The 20,651-nt window shown below is 33.3% G+C and overlaps 1 protein-coding gene across 1 annotated transcript in view; it reads right to left on the bottom strand.

Annotated features, from left to right (window-relative positions):
* Positions 1 to 20,113, bottom strand: part of LOC145668384 (uncharacterized) — a 44,649-nt gene extending 24,536 nt beyond the window's left edge. The window contains exon 1 of the mRNA XM_081736173.1: positions 19,473 to 20,113. Within this exon, the coding sequence (XP_081592299.1) occupies positions 19,473 to 19,799 (327 nt within the window). The 5' untranslated portion in view covers positions 19,800 to 20,113. The remainder of the gene's footprint in view (positions 1 to 19,472) is intronic.
* Between the last annotated feature and the right edge of the window lie 538 nt (positions 20,114 to 20,651).

Below are 20,651 nucleotides of genomic sequence, written 5' to 3'. Positions count from 1 at the left end.
TCATTGACCTTTTGTGATTTACGTCAAAATTCAACGTACTATTAACTGAGGCTGACACTTGTATCTCATGTAGTTGGTGTGTGCACAGATCATTACGCAAGATCTCCGGTGCTTGGAGTCCCTGATTTGATCCCAGCTCGCGCCGTGTGGACTTTGTGGTGGACAAACACCGTACTCGTGGGTTTTCTCGGGGTTCTCCCGTTTCCTCCCACTTTCATCATTCCACCATTTCATTCATATCTCATCATCACCGTCTTCTTTAGCCTAACTGGCATAACCGTGGGACGTAAAACTGAAAGATTTCATTTTTTTTCATCACGCAAGATCAACTGTTATAGTATAGACCGTGCACCACTACATTATCTCATTGCCACGAGAACTTGCACAAGAGTAATTATATTTAATGTGATAATCTAAACATTTCAAATTATGGATTCTTATGTAAGAAAATGTATAATAATTTATTTTGAAAGAAAATAGAGTAGACTAAAAGACTTATTTACATTTTTTTTTTTTTTTGTGTGTGTGTGTGTGTGTTTATAGTGCCAGCCTGATGATTAGCCTCCCAAAGTGGAATATACTAGTAAGCATTACATTATCAGATATGCGACAACAATTTCCTATCCTCCTGCCAGATTTTCAATTTTAACATCAGAATCGCTGCTACTGGAAATAGGATTTTGGACATGTTATTTTCAGCAATGCCACATTGTAGTTCTCTGATGGAGATACTGTCCAAAAATTCGTCTTGGGATTATTTTATAGTATGTGTAGGTGGTCCTGGTTCGATTTTGATGGAGGGTGATTGTCTAGGATACAAACCCAAGTAATGATTCGGCCCTACTTTAAACAGTAGAAAACTGCGGTAGCCTAGTGATAGAGCAGCTCTGGCGCGTGGAGCCCCTGATTTGATCCCAACTCCCTTTTTTTTCAACATATTGTAATTTTGCTAATTTTTTTTACGGTTAGGCCTATTTTGAAAAACAATGAGATGAGGTGAATTTTTAGTGTAGAATGAACCTTAAAAAAAAAAAAAAGGTATGACCGAACCGAACCGGACTATACTGTGACAAACAGCCTAAGCTACTCATTAACACTTAACGAGCTTTCATTTCACTGGGATAGGCATTGTTTCTCCCTTTTCCTGACCTTCATTCAACAATTTTTATACTGTGAATCGTACTTCTTTTCTTCTTTACACTAAAAATACACAAAAAAGTCAACATACACGTAATAAGACTACGGTCGAGTGACCTTGTATGATCACCGCTAAGCACGTGGGCATCATTTTATTGTTGTAACTTAATCATGTAACTGTTACAATGTTGCCAGCTATCTTTTCCATCATATGATATTTTGAAATACTAAAATAAAACTGATTCGAACAATTTCATACACACATGTACATGTACTTGAAAAAATAAAACAAATTACTATCACATTTCTAAAGAAATTCAGAAAAATGAATTAAAGATGTTGACGAATTGTTTGACAGTTTTTTTTTTTTTTTTCAAATGAATAATGCGATCTTTACATTTTCTTTTCTATATTTTTTCTCTAATCATTCAGGCAGTTCCTTAGAAACAAAGAAAAAACGCGTTGGTCGGCTCAAGGTGAAGGGAACTATCTAGCTTCAAGGTGAAAGGGTGGATTATAATAGTATGGGCGGCAGGAATATCCAAATTACTTGCTATAGAAAGCTTACATTTTAAAAGGTTTAAAAACATGACGCTTTCTTTGTTTGCTTCCTCAATATTTAAGATCATGAAGGAATACAGTTATTATTAAATTTTATATACTGTAGGCCTACTTTTAGTCTGTTTTTCTTCTTGTTTTTAAGTGTCTGCTATTTTTTTTTAAATTTGGATGATTCGCGCTGCGGTATTAATGAATTTACAGTTTTAGTTATTCATGCTTTCGCCTTTAAAATATCAAACTTTAATCAATTTTTCAAATGTTAAAACAAAATTTAACCTAACAGTCACAATATATGTAAACGTCAAGTATAAATGATGATTCCTTTGAAAACTTTCTGCCTTTGCAGTTTTCCATGTTATAAAGAGCTATATGTACATATGACACATTCTATCTAGTTTAAACAAAATTTTTAAGGAAAAAATGGATCCAAAGATTGCAGTCGTGGATAATAATCACTAATTTATACTATGCAGAAAAGAATTCTAGCAATGATCAAAAAATGGATCAAAAGAAAGTGATCTTGACCAATAATTACTTTTTGGATCAGGGGTCACAAAATTTTTGAACGGCCCCTAAATAAAGTTTCGTATTTTTAACGGAATAAGCACATCATACTGAGTTAAGTGATAGTTTAGGTTTGGCTACACTATACGTAGTTCTCCAGACTTAAGGCATACAAGAAAATTTTTGGTGAATATATTGGATTTTTTGATCTAATAAATTGTACGAAAGAAAATTACACTATCAGCATATATGTAATTACTTATATAAAATGTAAGAACTAATAGTTGTACTATACTGCTGTGGTATAGTACCAGTATTAATGGTACAGTACTATTATTAGTGGTATAATACCGCTAATAGTGGTGCATTGTTGAAGCAAGTGACGCTTCCTTTTCCCTCTTCTAAATTTAACCCCGAATTAGGCAAGTAGGTCTGTAATTGTAAAGCAAAACACACATTATGTTTTACGAAATTCTGACGAAAATCCTTTATTTCAAACGAGAGAGGGATTTATTCTCTTATTATTGATTCATTTCAGCTCCATCAGTGAGGACGATTCGGAATCCACAGAAAAAATTACGCCATACTCTATCAAAATCGAATGATTTCGTTTTAAAATGAAACGTGAGAGTATGGCGAAAACTACTGTAGAACATTTTTTTAAAAATCATAGCGTGTGCGTTTATGCATATTGCATACGGAGTTGACAACTCATTTTTGACTGTCTTCGATTCCAAGCCTTGGGGATTGTATGAGATCCTCAATAAACATACTTCCTTGTATTAAAATGAAATAACTATACGTAGGTTATCGTGGAACATATATATTTTACCTGGAGGGGGGGCAGTAAGGGAAACTTTCACTCTTTTGTTGTCGATTATTCTGATTAAATCAAAGTAGTGGAGATGAATGAGAAGCCTCAAAAATATAAGTGAATATTGCATAAAAATATATATTTTTTATGCAATTGATCGTGGAATTTTCTACCTAGGTAAGAAAATCGGAGAGGCACATAATCCACCTTTTGCTTTACGTGATTGTAGATTCTTTTAGAGGGATTTGGAGCCCTTAAACATAGTATTCGGCATATTACGTCGAAATCAAACACTTTTTTTTAAAAGTTTACAATCAAACATAAAATGTAGGAAATTTGGATATCCAACTTCCGTTGGGTATTTTTGCTTCCTTTATTTTTCCTCTTTCCTTTTGATTGTTATTTTACTGTAACTTACTAATGTATTAAATTTTGTTGTGTTCCAGCATTTGTGGATACTCACTGACTGTAGAATTAATTTTATGCAATTGGAAGCCCAGTGTAATAATGTAGATTATTGTATATTCCTTCTCTAATAAACAACTTCTTCTTAATAAATGATCTAATCTAAATCTAAAATTTTCGTGGAAAATATTTCTAAGCCTTGGAAGAGGAAGATTCACCCTCTCTCCAATTCAGATTTCCGCTGGTATTTAGACAGATAAGAGATTCCTCCTTTTTGAAATATCTTTTTTCCTATATTAGCTTAGGTCCATCCTTTTAATCTTTATTCAAAAATTTCGGGATACGTTGACTCAGTGGTAGCTGATAGAATGCTCACTTTTGGTATGAGGGTTCCCACGTTCAATCCCGTGTCATGTAAGTTTATGGTGGACATGTTGGTCTTTTCAAAGTTCTTCCTTTTCCTCCCGTATTCACCTTCCACCAACTATTTAAAAATCATTCACTTTTATTAATTACACGCTTTCTTTGGGCAAAAGGGCATATTCATGTATCATTAAATGAGATCTTCCACAAAATAGTTCACATTAACCAAATTTGTTCTACCAAAATTAGATCTCAGACAAAACTAGTCATTTTTACAAGTCAAGTATCTGTAGGAGGACTTCCACCATTTCACTTTTTTATTCAGAAAGTCAGCGGTAAAAGTGTAATCTGCAGATAAAATAATTGTTTGTCTCACGGATTAACATATAAATGAAGTAAAGAGAAAAAAATATTGTCTTATATGTAGTGTTTCCACACGTCTTGGATTACACCTGATAGCAAAGGACAAGTGAATAATTATAAATTTTCATAGAATGTTTCGCTTTTTTAATCTTGAAAATGAGAACCCCTTATACAGAAAGCAAACCTTGTAACGCAATACATATACAGGAAAAATGAAGGTAACTTTTAAGATGAGTGGGTATTATCATCCTAACATAATAGCAACACTTCTTGCAATGATTACTGGCCTAGTGATTGGTACATATGCCTTTGAGGTACAATGTCTCGAGTTCGATTCCCGGTTGAAGAAAATCGAATACACTACAGTAGTACAGATCTACACGATAAACCACGTTCTACATTCATGATGATTTATTCACCAAATTTTCACCGTGCCTAACACTTTATTAGATATCATCTACAGGCAAGAAGCACATATATCATTTTAGGCGAAATGCGAATCTGCATTTGACCTAATTCTCATTCCACCTAACGACCTTATTAGAAAATATTTGCTCCATAGAAGAGCTGACATTGTATCCATACCTATACATAAATAGGTGAAATATATAGTGAATGACCTGTTGAAAAAAGAATGTGAATTGCAACGATTAACTATGTCATATATACATGATTACTTCAAATAACTATAACGTAAATTACTTCAAATACTCAAGAAGTCACATACATTAAGAAATCACTACAAACATTTTAATTACTTGGCAGAATGAACACCTAAATCGTTCCTTAAAGTGAATAGGTACAAGTTAACAGTGTGAATATCTGTAATAAACACTCAGCCCTTCGGCAACAGGTATAGCCGTAGTCAGATTACTGCTAATTTCAGTTTAACTGTTTGAAATACCCAGCAGATTCAGAAAAAAAAAAGTATGGCACAAAGCTTGCCATACTAAAGACATAAAGATTATCTTAATCCTTAAAAATAACTAAATTTAACTCTTAATATGTGTATTTCTATTATTAGCATAAACTATTAACAACTATTCAGAGGAAGCTCGTGAGGGAAGTCACACTTATATGGTAAAAAATGTTAACTAATGTATTAATAGTTGTATACAACAATTAGTACTTTAAGAAAAATTTTCTTCTTTTGGTTTCAAGCGAAAAAACAACTAATTTTTTACGGTGTGACTTCCCTCACGAGCCGCCTCTTCTATAGATATGAATAAGTTTTCTAATACTGAAAATTAAGGCGCATGCGATTTCTTTTTGTCTGTGAATGACAGCTGATAAAGTGTTAGGCAAGATGAGAATTAGGAGAAGCTGGAAAAACAATATTTACGGTATGTATCTTGAATTGGTCTTGAAATTAATCAACTCTTATTTGTTTCCCTCAAAAATCACTGTCTTACATTCATAAATTTAAATGTAGTCAATACTTATGATAGGCGCAAAGTAATAGCTGAAATTTTAGGTAATACAAGGAAGAATATTACGTAGAAATACATATAACGGAAAGGCATCACTTATTATATAATATACTAAATCCATACAATTACGAAGTTTGCGAAAAATTCGAATAACATATAGGAAATTAAATATTTAGCTTGGAGCTTGCAATGAAAAATAATATTACGTAACATATAACTGAGAAGAAAGTAAATTGTAGGAAACAGCAATCCCAATGGTGCCAATTTTCTAGCCGATTTAAATTGTATCATATAATAGCAGTGACGGTTTATATTATATAATATCCATGGATGTTTGGGAAACTATTTGAGCACTCATACAAGAACATCAGTTGGATATAATATCTTCTTCCTTATCTTTGATATTTATGATAATTTTATGAACATAGACTATAACAGGATATTGATTTGTTATTAATGGACAGAAGTAATTATTTGTCAGTTGAATATATTTTAGAACCTCTGTTAAATGTCAACTTAACTCTCGTAATATATTAACATCTGTTTCAGTGTCAGGGTCACACCCTACGGATGACTAATGGGGCGTTTACACTTGGTCGATTTAGTCGCACGGCTAAATCGACTCGTTGCATTTGCGACTAAATCGAAGCAACTAGGCCGAATCAGATCGATGGATGTGTTCAATTGTTTCAACCGAAATTGAATGCTGCTTGTCGACTCGCTCTCCTCTGGTCGATTCGAAATTGACTGGCAATTTTAAAGATGTCCAAGCAAGCAGTAATTGGTACAATTTGCGGTGTTACAGCAGAAGAAAATAGAACGTCTTTCAATTCAGTTGCCAGTCGATTAGTCGCCTTCGATCAACAAGCGATTAAATTGGAGTCCCGTTTACACGGTCGATTAAGTTGAAAGTGACGTCAATTCAACTGAATCGAACGCAAATCGACTAAGTGTAAACGCCCCATAAGACCCAGATTCGATTCCTGGCGGAAGCTCATGTGTTTGGATCTCACGTTAAACTGTTGACTCACGTCTCATATAGACTTGGTGCTGAAGGGGATGTTAAATTCCAATCCAACCAGCCTATGGAAAACCCATGGATAAGCTATGGATATGGAATGGACACATACTCTAATTGGAATAACTTAAGCTTAATTAATATTCATATAAAAAAAACTGTAGAAAGAGAAACTTAACCTTTCATTTCATTTAAAATAAAAGTAAGGAAAAGTTTTAATGTTTATTTCAAATCTACAACCTTAGTTATAGATTAAGAACGTTTTCTTCTAATATTTGTATTTCTGTGTAACGAGGTCTGACACGTGTGAGAGAAAAATGGTCTCATCTTGATTTTAAAAAGGAAGTGGAAAAAGGTTACTGTTCTTATCAGTTATTGAAATCACTACTTATATGCTATTCATGTATCGACCTGCAAATTATAAGACTTAACTCTTGACATCGTATCATTCAATGACTCCGCTGCAGTATCTGCACTTCAACAGTTTATAATTATTGCTTTCATACCATTTGTGCATCATACTATCCACATTGTTTAAGGAAAATTTGCTCTTACGTTAGTATCTTGCTTTTTGAAAAGTGTTCAAACGGGTGCTATCAAATACTATCCAATTGGTTTAGGCTTCAGATCATCAAAAATCAAGATTAAAATGTTCGCCGGCAAATACATAACAATAAAACAATGAGTATTTTGAACAGAATATTACGATAGAGCCATGCATATTTAACATATATTTATTAAATGATAACATAATTAATTTTTCATTATATCACATCGTTTTCTTCAAATTTTGGAAGACTTTCGTAAAAAAACTTCGTAAGTGAACAATGTGCTTAAATAGTTTATGTTGCCATCTAGTAAATATGTTGAATATGCATGTCTCTACAGGGTGCTAGAGAAGTCTCTGTATCCGTAGGTTTGAACATCACAGTAAGCAATCTTTTTTATGTGTGTTTATGCATCGTTAAAGGCTGTGATATTCAATTCAGTTGTTCTTTTACGACTGTCTTTGACGCATCCTGAAGCAAATATGTTTATCTCAATCAAGCAGGATTGTCTTACAAGGTGGGTCCTTGCCAAACCAATCTCTAAACTCGGCCATTACCTATGCTATTGTTGTACTGTGTGCGCTCGTTCGTGCACCTATATACAGGGTGGCCCAAAAGTAGATATACATCCCTGCATTGATCTAGTATAACATTCTAGTTTATGGGTTTATAGGCTTCGGCTGTTCCGAGCTTAAGGTATAAGTAAAAGAACATCAAAAACAAATAAAAAAGAAATTAAGTCTACCTGATGGATAACAGCAAGAAATGATATAAAATGCAATGAGCTGATCAGTGCGGTACTGTATACCTACTTTTGAGCCACCCTGTACATGCCACTAACCGTTCATCAACATTCAATTTATAACTGAAACCATTTACATCATCCATCAACCTGCTTTGTGTAACCTTAACTCAGGGTTATCAGAGAGTGTTTGAAAGCAAGAATACAAAACAGTGCTGTCTGTGACCATGATAGCAGTGTTATTTACACTGGAAATAAATTTCACTGACGTTGTTCTCTATCGTACCTAAACCTAGGAGTATAGGGGCGTTTTGGACACTTTGTACTGTAGGAAACATTTTGTAAAAAGTATTATTTGTTTTATTGTTATGAATAAAACTTTTGAAAATATGTGTTAAAAATTGGCCTATTTTTACTACGATTCTTTCCAATCTATATTTCTGATTTTAAGATTTTTAAAAATGGATCTTCATATTGATCAATGTTCACAATATGTAGGTTTAAATAAATGGAAATTTTTCTTATTAGATCTGAGGAGTTATTTCTCTCATAAATTATTGAATATTACAATTTCAAACTGGATTTTAACTAACGAAATGTATATAGGCAGGTACATTATTTTTTTTTCGGAGCGCCAAAATCAAAATTGACTCAACCTCGGTAATAATAATATCCAAAATAATAACTGCATGTACCAACATTTTATTTTAGTTGAACGTCTCATGATTAGCGCTGAGGCTAAGGAATACGGTGATGATGAGATGAATGATAATGTTGAAATGATGAAAGTACGAGTAAACCCCACGAACATTCACACACACAGCATTAGTCCACCACAAAGCCTATTTGGCAGAAACTGGGATCGAACCAGTAGAACCACACGCCAGAGGTGAGCGCTTTACTACTGAGCCACACCAGCTTTTATCACTTCCAGGCTGGAATATAAACTATACAAAAAAAAACTTCAACCCTGTGTGTAATCGTTAAAATTAACCCTTCTGAGTGTTTGGGTCAGTTGACCTGATCTTGTCGTTCCGAAGTATAACTGATATATTCGTCCAAATACCGCCAAATATTGTTTGCAAATTAAAATAATTTCGGAAAAACTATCCACGGAATTGCAAAACCCGTTAATTAAAAAAAAATATATGTCAATGTATCTACGAGTAATGAGCTATGAATCAGATTTTATAACTTGAAACGGGTAAACTAAATTTTCCGGAAATAAATTTTGTCTTTAACTTTATTTGGGTGATCGAAATGTTTTTTTAAAGATTTCTTTAGCTCCATTTCTGAAACAGTTAACATATTTTGTAACTCGGATACTGACTTAATTAGCTATGATCCTGTTACTATTATTACTTGTAAATTATTTTAATAAGGTATTAATCCATACTGCAAATATCAGCCAAACCCAGTACTTGAAAACGATAAGTACAAACTATACTGGAATCCAGAAATCAAAATGGTTATGGACGAAGGTGTGAAAAAAGTTACCAACTATAAAGATCTGGCAGACGAAATCAAATAGATAAGGGAATGTCAGACCAATCAGTATTTTAGCTATAGTTGTCGATAGATACATTGCTGCATAATTGGAACAGATAAACGCAAAATATCTTTCACCAAATTCACAAAAGTCAGTAATTTTGTACTCCTACCATATTGTCAGGAAATTCTTTCTAGAAGAAGAACTAGCACTTACTAGAAATGGCTGTCAGCTTACTAAGTTAAAACCGGCTTAAATCGAGATATTGTAGTGTTAATAATAATAATGGATCGAAACTAGTAATGAGAATTCCACAGTTGATGAGAATAAGTAATTAGGTGATATCAAATAAAACAGACTAGTTGTAAAGCGAATATGTGTTTAAGACGCTACTTCACATAAGGATTTTAAAAAAATAAAATTAAAACGAAATTGTTAAAACACTCCATTATTCAGTTGTCAACAGATGAACATGAATGAGTTGTTGAAGTACATAAAAAAGAGATGACATCGCAGTATTAGGAAGGATCAGTTAAAATTGCATGGGAATGACGGAAAATACATTATGATGTACCTCGTTTACTGCAAAAACAAAACAAAAAATGTACTAAGATATTTGAATTACCATTTTTAACCCTTTAGCGCGCAGCTTTGGATATATGCAAAGATTACTTTGAAATTGTGTTGCACCATGTAGTTTCCAGTTCGGACATAGAAAAGCAGCTTTGCGTATCAGCTAAGATGCCCTGTCACTAATGAAGTTCTGAATTTTCCGCTAATGTCACAGTAAGCCAGCGTTGGTCTCTTTGTATTACTTGCTCATGCGAAGTTGTCATCTTGTCATCTTTGAGCTTTCTTTGCTCGTTTAGGTGGACACGTTTTGAACTGTTGATTCTTTCTATGTTAGACAGAAATGTAATGAGTGCAAAAGTGCAAGTACGCTGACATTCGTCGAGTTTTATTGGTTCTATCTGGTTTTAGTGGACTTTGCCGACGTCAACGCGTAACTTTCCATAGACCATATATGCAAACACCATAAAATATCCCATATACCACATATTACATGCATTATTTTTTAAAAGAAACTCGTGTTTCCTACACAAAAATCGCTCCAAATTAAAAAAAAATCAGTTTGATCGAAAAAAATGGTGCGTTAAAGGGTTAAAACAGACACCGTAACTTACTTTGAAATAAATTTTAAGGTAGGTTTGCTCTCTCTGCGAGGATTGTTTCTAAGCATGGATTGTAAATGCATTTAATTTGCACTGCGGAAGAAGAGTACAGTAATAGCCAGAGGAGGTCGATGGATCTTCAGTTGAGACTAACCTGCTTTGTGCCTGTGGGTGGATTTCTCGGCATGGCTGCTGTGATGATGTCATCTCCATTTAAAAAGAGAGAGAGAAAATCCGGGTTGACAGAAAGAGAGTTACGAAGAGGAATACCAGATACACCGTCAGGAATGGAATGATTAATCTCTATAATAGTAAGAGAGGAAGCAAGTGGAAGATGAATCTGGTTTACACGTGATTTTGTGGTACTACTAAATCAATCAAGACAAGAGTTTCATTTTTTGATAATCATACCTACGCTGTTTAGGTCAATGTTAAGGTAACCGTTGGAAGGCATGGGTGGAGTTAACAGGTTGTTTTTATTCTTTATGTTTCTGCTTTTTTTCTCTCAAAGTAATTTCTGTTTAGTCACACTTAACATAAAACTATGCGTACGCAGAGCTGTTCTATAGGTAAGGTAGGTGCGGTGGTTGTCCCAGGCCCTGCACCATAGGAAGAAAGGGTTAGGACCTTCAGAAAAAGTAACAAGTTTACTATTGTTTATTCATTCTTGGGATTGCAAATATTCGAAGACGTGGAATATAGCGTAGGACATCATTAATGTAAAAAATCTCGGTTGGTACACAAAATCATCTATTCTTACAGGATACAGATTTCTCACATGCATCGTTGTTGTGTTGCCCACGAGAAAGAAATAAGATGTTTTTGTCTCGTCTCCTAAATTACATAGACTAGTCTTGATTCTCGGAAATCTTTTTGTATCAAAAGATCCAATGTATTTCAATCAAACATTTAATTGAACATCTTATATCTGGAGAACTACATAGAGTGTAGCCAAACCCAAACTATCACTTAACTCAGTATGATGTACTTATTCCGTAAAAAGAAATAAAAAATGCGAAAACTCGATTTATGGTCTGTTCAAACATTTTGTGGCCCTTGCTTCAATATTAGTTATTGGCGAAGATTGCAATCTTTTGATCCTTTTTTTTTTTTTTTGGATCATTCCTAAAATTCTTGTTCTGTCTCGTCTAATTTTGTAAATTTATGTACGTTTTTTTCTCAATTTCATTTATTAGCAATCAGAATCCTTCCGCGTCACGATAGGTCCACGAAAGGCGGTATATAACAGCACTGAAACCATATTTATTATTGGGGTATGTTCTGGAATGAGTTACATGTGACTCTAAAACAGTGTTGGTCATCAAGAACTAACGTGGGCGAACTAGAGTTTCCCAAGAGGCTGAAGAAATTTTTTCATATAGTCTTGAAAATAAGACAAGAAATTGAAAAAAAATTATCGCTTTGTCTCAAATTTGAAAATGTACTTCCTGTCTCTTGAGACGAGACGAGAAACTCCTCGAGTCTCATAAGCAATATTAATCACTGGCACCGTCATTAGGCTCGGAACGGCGTTGTGCATATGGCCCATTACAACTCTTCCTCATGACTCGTTTATTTACTGCACCTATTCTCAATTTTAGTAAGCGTCTCCTTATGAGGTAGCCAGTACTTAAAAAAAATGTGTAAGATATTGAATTTTCTGTTAAATCATTGAGTTACTTAGGTAAAATTATTCTCATTCCTAAACAACATTTTAAAAAAGGGAAAGCGAGTACGTAAAGTTAAAGGTGGCAATTATCATATGGAACCAATTACACAGAATGCTTATTACAGATATTCATGGTTAGGCAACCAGTAAAGCATATTTCAAGTACTTTGTAAAGTGGTTAGGCAACCAACATGAACGTTCTGGTATGTTAGGCTGTATAACTTATACTTACTGAACACCAATGAATGCCAACTCGAATAGACTAAACATACAACAAATAAATAATGAAAGTTGTAAAGGTACTTTTTCAAATGCGGAATCTCATACAGGAAAACAAAAGATATTTGAATATGAAAATCATGACAAGTAAAAAAAGCGAAATTCAAAGAATCCTGCTTTCTATTAGAAGAAAAGTCTCTCCCAAAAAGCCAGGATTTATTGCGTCTCTAATTATAACCATATACGAGTACATAATTTCATGAGCAATTATGATGTTAAGATGACTGAAAAGATATAATTTGATATTGCTAAGATTAGAATAGCAATCTTATAAGGTACGTTTTTTCAAAAACTGTGTAGAGTTTCGGATTGCTCTAATTTGTATATTATTATTATTATTATTATTATTATTATTATTATTATTATTATTATGTAAGTAATGGTTTCCTTCAATCTCCAAAAGCCTCTGGGCAACCAGCCGAAGAGTGTTTGATTAGGAGTGCTTGGCGAGTGCATTGACTTTCAATGTCATAGCTTCTTTAAAATATTAGAGGTCACAATGGTTCAGTGGCAGAGCACTCACCACGGGTGTAAAATGCCCCTGGTTTGATCCCAGGCTATGTGACATTATGGTTCATTAACTATTCGTCTCCTTTATTCTAAAGAGTAGAATCGTGGGATTCTAAAATAAAGACTTCTTTAAAATATTAGTAGATTCATGTATTCCGAGTATAAAGCGAACTTACCAAAATGGGGTTAGGTCAACAAGCATTGTGCAGGCATTGTATTGCACAAAAAATACAGCAAAGGGACGGAAATAATCTCAACATTACTACAAAGCATTTAGCATCCTGTAGTGTTGTCATCGCGGCATACTGTCTTGCGTGAGCTTCACTACAGTCTGACTCATTTCCCATTAGATTGCAACACCTAACACAAAAGTAACTTAGTACAAAATGTATTATTTTTTCTTTATTCTTTATACACTGTAACCTATCTATGTTGGCCATCATTTGTTTTATTGAAAAGTGACCGACTTACAAAAAGTAAGTGTATTTTGAAGAAAATTTTACATTACACTACATGAATTTTTGAGGCAATAACTATTGTCTACGTATTAGTTTGCATCGTGTAAATAATGTATAAGAAAAATTATCTCTGCAATTTCAAACATTACACAAAACATGGTTAGCGTTTTTCCATTCCTTATGTCTGGTTTATTCCGAAGCATAACAGTAAAAGATATTCTGAGAGAATTTATTTTTTAAAAAATGAAAAAGATCACACCGAACTGCTGGCTGCCCAACATATAACAGTACAGGAATACCATTACAACTCATATAGCGTGTGATGGGACCAGGGATTCCTCATATCAGACGTGAGCACTCTATCACTGAGTTACTGAGTCCCTTAGACAGAATTAATAAAAATCTATATAGACACATCTTGTTTATTACAAATTTTGTAAATATTTTAAGTGAATTTTCGTTGGAATTTAACTAATAAAAGTAATTTACTGCGAAATCTAAGGAATATAATGCAAAACAAGATCATGTTGATAATTTAGCTGTAAAAATTTCCTATTTTATTGTTATCTTAAAATATTCAACTACAGGATAAAAACTCTATTTGCTATTAAAATTACCTTGAAAGTGTTACTAGCCTTTAATCACTGAATTAGTTTGCGATAATCTCTATAAAGTTGTCATAATATATTTATTTTCAAATTATTCTTATGAAACATGAAACATGGGGTACGGTGGCTCACTGGTAGAGTGCTTACCTCTGGTGCGTGGGGTTCTTGGTTCAATCCCCGTCCAAATAATTTGTGGTGGACAACATCGTCTCTGTGGGTTTTTTCGAGGTACTCCTATTTCCTGCCATATTCTCATTCCACCAATTCTTTTATCATCATTCACTTGCCTTAATCATCGTCTCCCTTGACCTAAAGGTAAATATTCGTGGGACGTTAAACTCAAAGGTTTGAAACATAAAACTTTGTTGATATCTCTGCAGAAAAATGTGTCAAATTGTGAATAATTTGCTACAAATGTATTGGAAGAAAAAACCAGAAAGATTACATCGTAAGTTTAATAATATAAAACGAATAATGAAATGAGAAGTAAAGGGAGAGCTCAAGAAAACAACTAGAATACCACGCTGTTTACCACACACACACACAACTGTTGCTAAGAAGCAGTTGAAAAGTCAGAAAAACATCAAATAATAGTTTTGATAATTTTGATTTTGATGGCAATTTTAACGTAAAATAACAATTTTGTTTTCTAATAACTAATTTTAAATCGACGTACAAAATAAAAGGCTCAAAAATCGGGATGTTTTCGCTGTGAATAAGTAATTTTGTTGACATAAAACACGTTAGTATTGACTTTAATTGTTCCTTGCGGCCGATAACAAACACAATAAAATATATATGTAATAAAGCTAAAATGAAACAGACAATTATGTCAAGAAATCTGATTTGTTTCTTGTACAGACAATTTCATTGGTTGATTGGTTGGGAGTTAACATCCATTTTCAGCACCGAGATTATGGACCTGCATTGTAAGCTGAAATCTGAACTACTATGATGGGTTCATTTTTTTAAAGGATCTCCCACAGGGAATTGAACTCCAGATCCCATACTGCAAATGCATGTGTGCTAGCCTAGTCCTTTCAAAACCCCCGATAAAACACAAAAACGAAAATAAATCAAACCTAAGTTTAACATCCCACAGTATGCCCTAGGGGATGGTAATAAATTTTAAAAAAGTAGACAATAATAGAAGAAAAATAGAATGAAGAAAATGGGAAGGATTCATACTAAGATGAGGGAGAACCTGACTGCTACTGCTGATAGGAGAGTACAGGCGTTGTAACTAAAAGGTATGGAAGGTAAGAAGTTGGAAATAAAAGAGAATCTGCAATATGAAAAAAAAATAGTGAGAAGAAAGTAAAAGAATTTCTAGGTACAAGCTTCAACCCTAAAACTCCTAAATTTTCAGAATATTATAGGATATTTTTTGAGGTTGATTATTAACTATGTCACTTGCGATAACTAAAGTTCAGTAACAAGGAAGTACGATGTAGTAGGCATCTCTTTGTATTGTAAGAAGATATAACGAGCTACAAAGATACAATTTCACAGAAGATTGGAATGACAACAAGACATTATGTGGTTATTTACCTTTCACCAAATCTTGATCACTATCTAACCTTTGATCTCCTTCATTATATGCTCTTTTATCATCAGTTTCACTTTCGCCTAATCTTTAATATTTTACTATCACATAAAACCATAATTCAATAAGAAGCTATCTACTGTATCTTCAAAGCATTCATTTTTTGTAATCAAACAAACTCCAATTTGCAGATTGTCATTGCAAGTACTCGTGAAGTACCGTACACTTTTTTCAAAAACATTTTCTCTTTCTTATTATTGCAAGGAAAGAAAGAAAGGGAAAACCGACAACAAAGAAGATAAGTAAGATTTTCCAAAATGATTAATCTAACTGCAAATAATGAATCTTTTTAGATGTTTAATTGATGCCTTCCGTCGGTGCTCTCATATATACCTATGATACTGAGAAAATACTCTCTCGTGCAGTACATGCTATAGTTTATTTTCTCTCAGAATAGGTATGTTTTTCTTTATTATCTCAGGCTTGCTTTTCTTACTCATTATTAAACCTTCCTTTTTAGCAGACTTGCATGTCTGATAATCACTCAGGATTCACATGTGTTAAGAAAAAAGACCGCTGTTATTCAGTCATATGTCAATGTACCATACTTGAAAAGAAATTTCACACCTTTAATAGTATTTAATGAATAAAAGCGTCCAAAGATGAAACATGTTCCAATCAAATAGATCTCATCGATCTGAACAAAATGATATGGGTCAATGTGAATTCTCATGCGTAGTTTTCGAGAAACTAGACAAAACATATCTTTTCATAAACCTAAAAAACAAAAACAAAAATGCTGCAGTGCGCTAACCACGCCAACTATCTAGGTATTAAGATGAAGCTGATCCTGAAGTATTATGCCCTCATCAAACTTTTCATTAAAATACCAGCAAGATGACAATACAAAGTATGGTTAATGGAATATGTATATTCTAAAAATTATAACACTTTCGTTCAACTATAATATTTTGCCCGAAGATAAGATATACACTATATTAATCAATAGATCACTTCGACATGAACAAAATTTTGAAGATAACTTTTCGTGCGTAGTTTCCAAGAAAATCAAGAAAAAAGCCATTTTTATGGCGCTAAAACGTAAATCTTTAATCCCCAATAATAATTGATGGGCTTTTTACTCTTCTGGAATAGATTATTTATTTTTTTATTGTTTATTTTTCAAACACACCGTTAAGTATAAAACAGCAGTTGTATGTACTATACATTTTAATAGCAGGTTGTATGCATTGCTGTTTGTCTCCTCCTATACATATACTTAACAGTACCGCACATATTATTTGTAATGAATACATCATCATATTCATTTAATGCTGTCACTTTTGCAGCATTATGTATACTTAACGCAAGGCTTTCGTATTATAGTACGACCTCCATTAATCTAGCACATACAGATTTTTCCAGTAGAATTTCAACGGTTTATTGATAATTATTTTGTCAAATTATTGTAAAACCACAAGAATCCCAAAGCAATACGGTTGATTTTATTCAATGTTAGTGTTTAAAGTATCAGCAAAAGTGTGTTACGTTTGCCTATTAATTTATAATGAGATTATGTCGGTGTGTTTTCCATTAATTCTTTTGAAAGCTCTTGACAGTTGAGGTTTCATATTATCCTAGGAGAATCTGTAAGCATTGTTGTTTCTGTGTTTTTATGCTGAAGTTTAATGTTCCTTTCAGTAAGAGGCTACATAAGACGTGGATCTATAGCTTAAAACACGAGGGATCCGAACCATGTAAACTTCCACTGGGAATCGAACTTAAGTCTTCAGTGTTGATGATACTATAATTAATAGGTACCCAAATTTATACGCTATATGGAAGATCTTGCAAACAATTGTTAGGTCATATAATATCGTTTTGTATATACTACCTGGCTGTCGTTCGAAATTTATGATTCACTAAAAATTAATAACAATGTAGGTGAGTTGAACGAAGAGCTTTAAAGGTTAGATCAGCGTTTCCCAACCGGTGTGCCGCGGCACACTGGTGCCGCGAATGAGCCGCTGGTGTGCCGCGAGGAAATCGAAACAAATTATTAATTTTATAGGAACCAAATTGCAAGACATAGGGAAAAATGTATATTTGTATTTCACATTACTATGAACCTCTACTATAAATCTACAATTTTAAGTTTCATACTGTGTTACTTTTCTGTACTTTTTTAATGTTGAAAAACGTATTTATCATTGTCATGACCATTATTGCTTCTTTATTGTTACAGACTATTTCGTAACTTGAAATTTTAACATATCATTCAATAAATTCCACAAAGTAAACATGCATACACATTTGTGCTTTAAAGTATATTTATTTATTTGTTCGTTACATAGTGATCTTCCCTTTTAGTTAAAGGTTAGATACAGTTTTCGAAAGAGAAAGTGGATTTTTAAAAACCCGAGTCCTATATTTCATTGCAATTGTTTTCTATTTTAAAATTAGAATGAAAAATAAGCATAATGATTTACCACGGGGAAAAATCAGTGATCGAGCTTTCTTCTTTGTAAGAAGGATATCAGTAATCACATATAAATACCACGATATTTTATATTATCAATAATAATAGTAATATATATATATATATATATATATATATATATATATATATATATATATATATATATATATATATATATATATATGGGTGTGCCGAGAGAATTCAAGTTACACCTGTAGTGTGCCGCAAGTTGAAAAAGGTTGGGAAACGCTGGGTTAGATAAACAGAAGCATGTGGGCGTGATATCATTCAGTGAAATGACTTCTGTTTTTTTTATTATTATTATTATTTCATAAAAATAAGTATGACTGCATATTTTTTCTTTGTTCATAATTGCATGGCGTTAAATTAACAAACAGACAAAAGACAGACTTAATTGGTTATAGGTACACTCAATGTATGTTGACAAAGTCTTTATTCGTTACTAAATTCGATATCTCTGAGTTTTTAATTAGATAGTTTGTTCTGGTTTCCTTATGGATAATCCTTGTTGTTCAATAACTGGAGAACAATGATATAAAGTTTATTGGTTGTCTTTTGACTGATACTAGAGGATATAGTGTTACTGCTTGGAAACATTATTATAATACACTAGATAAGCCATAAGCTTTACAAAGTGACAAGGGCTTTTAGTGGGTAGAAGAAATATTAAAAAAGCTAATTTTGGACATCATGTCATATAGGTGTGACTGCAAGGCCATTTTCCTGTCTCCTTACTAATCTCAATAAGGTCACACACAGGAGATGTCCTCAAGATGGACAAAGCCTTCCAGGATGTGTAACAATACTCATCCATTTTGTAACATCCCACCTGCTAATCACACGGCGTCTATTTAAATAATACAAGCCCTTGTTTATTTCCTTCTGCTGATACGACTGGCCTTTTACGAAACTAGAAAAATCTAGGTTTGTATCATCTTAACGTCGTTCAATACCAACATTTTCGTAATTTTAGTAGTGTACGAGTGAGATTGTATTCTCAGAAACATTATTGCGTTCAGAATACTTGAAAATAATTTTGTTTCAATATTATTAACATACTGCCTTTAAAATGCTTCTTCCGCAATTAAAATGCTCAAATAAAAATTTTGTTTCTATTCGATTCTAATTGGGAATATTTTCTTCCAAATCCCTATTTTAACCCAATAAGGAATTAATCATAATCCGGGCATTCTGACATTAATTACATAAAATTTTTAAAGTAAAAGTTTTAATGTTAGTTTTATTTGGTTCCATCAGAGATATTTCTTAATTATTAGAATATTGAACTTACAATGAAATCGAATTTCTAATTTAAACAGAAAGTCTATTTTCTTATTCTTTTTTAAAGATACTTACACTGGTGGCTGAGTGGGGGTCTGAACCGGCGTTCCATAGTAACAGTTGAACTTTATCGTCCCTAGCTCGTACTCTTGAAGCAACTTGACCAATTCTTTCACCCAACACATCTTCACCATTCACTTCAAGAACACAATCTCCTGGTTGAAGACCTGCTTCCTCCGCTGCAGATCCAGGTTCAACTCCGGTCACCCAAGGATATGGGTCCCATTGTGTACGACTTAAATGAAATCCACATGACCCCGAAGAAGGTCTTTCCACTTCACAAAGTCTAAGAAACGGTTTGTATCCGTCTTCGGTAATGGCAGCATCAGCCGCATTCTGCATTATCGAATGTACGCACCCGATTTTGGCGGTCTCGTGTAACAAGAAAATAAATAAAAAATAAATAAATAAAATAGGAACTTCTTTTAAAAGCAAATAAACACTAAAGCACTAAAGAACTTGTTCCTCCAGTTCTGCGCTTTGTATTGATGTCTTTTTTTCTGAAACGACTTGAGGTAAATGGCTGAGAGCTTTTGGTGAGATTGCCGGTTGTCGACATAGAACGAGCAAGTAGCAATGCCGAAGAGCAGAGCACTTTCACGCAACACTCTCTCTCGACTGGCAGGCAAAGCAATGCCACAACAACACTGAGGCTATCAGCTACTTCCGCATTGGTATAAGCCGCTATACAGATGTCGCTACACGAACAATGAGGTCTTCACCCTGGAGTTTGTCTGGAGCAGCGTGGCCAGAATGTAGCAAGTTATTGTGAGAAGTAATTATCTCCTTAATATATAAAGAAGCTTATTACTAGAGGTGTTATAATAATTATTATTACTGTTTTATTGTAAAAGCTTATAGTTAGGTTTTAAGATCGAATATTACGAGACTGTATACAATATGGACTATATAAAATTCAAAATACACAGTTTAGCTCCGACTTATTAAAATCACTATTATTTTTAGATAAAGAAGTAAAGTACTTTCAAAGTTTTGCAATATTTAAAATTATGATATTTTATAAAATAAACACGGTTTAAATTCAGCACACTTCAAGATGCGTACTCATTTCGGTATTTTATTATTGAATTTAGAAACTTTTATTCAATTCTGTTCTGGCATGGTTCGTAGTTAATAATGTTATGAAATTGTACTTCTTCTCATGGGAACTTCGTATGTTTGTTTGTTTTTGTT

Source organism: Thermobia domestica, chromosome 13, assembly GCF_964235325.1.
Source record: "Thermobia domestica chromosome 13, izTheDome1.hap1.1, whole genome shotgun sequence".
Lineage (NCBI taxonomy): Eukaryota > Metazoa > Arthropoda > Insecta > Zygentoma > Lepismatidae > Thermobia > Thermobia domestica.
The sequence above is the reverse complement of the archived record's forward strand: the minus strand, read 5'-3'. Positions and strand labels throughout refer to the sequence as shown.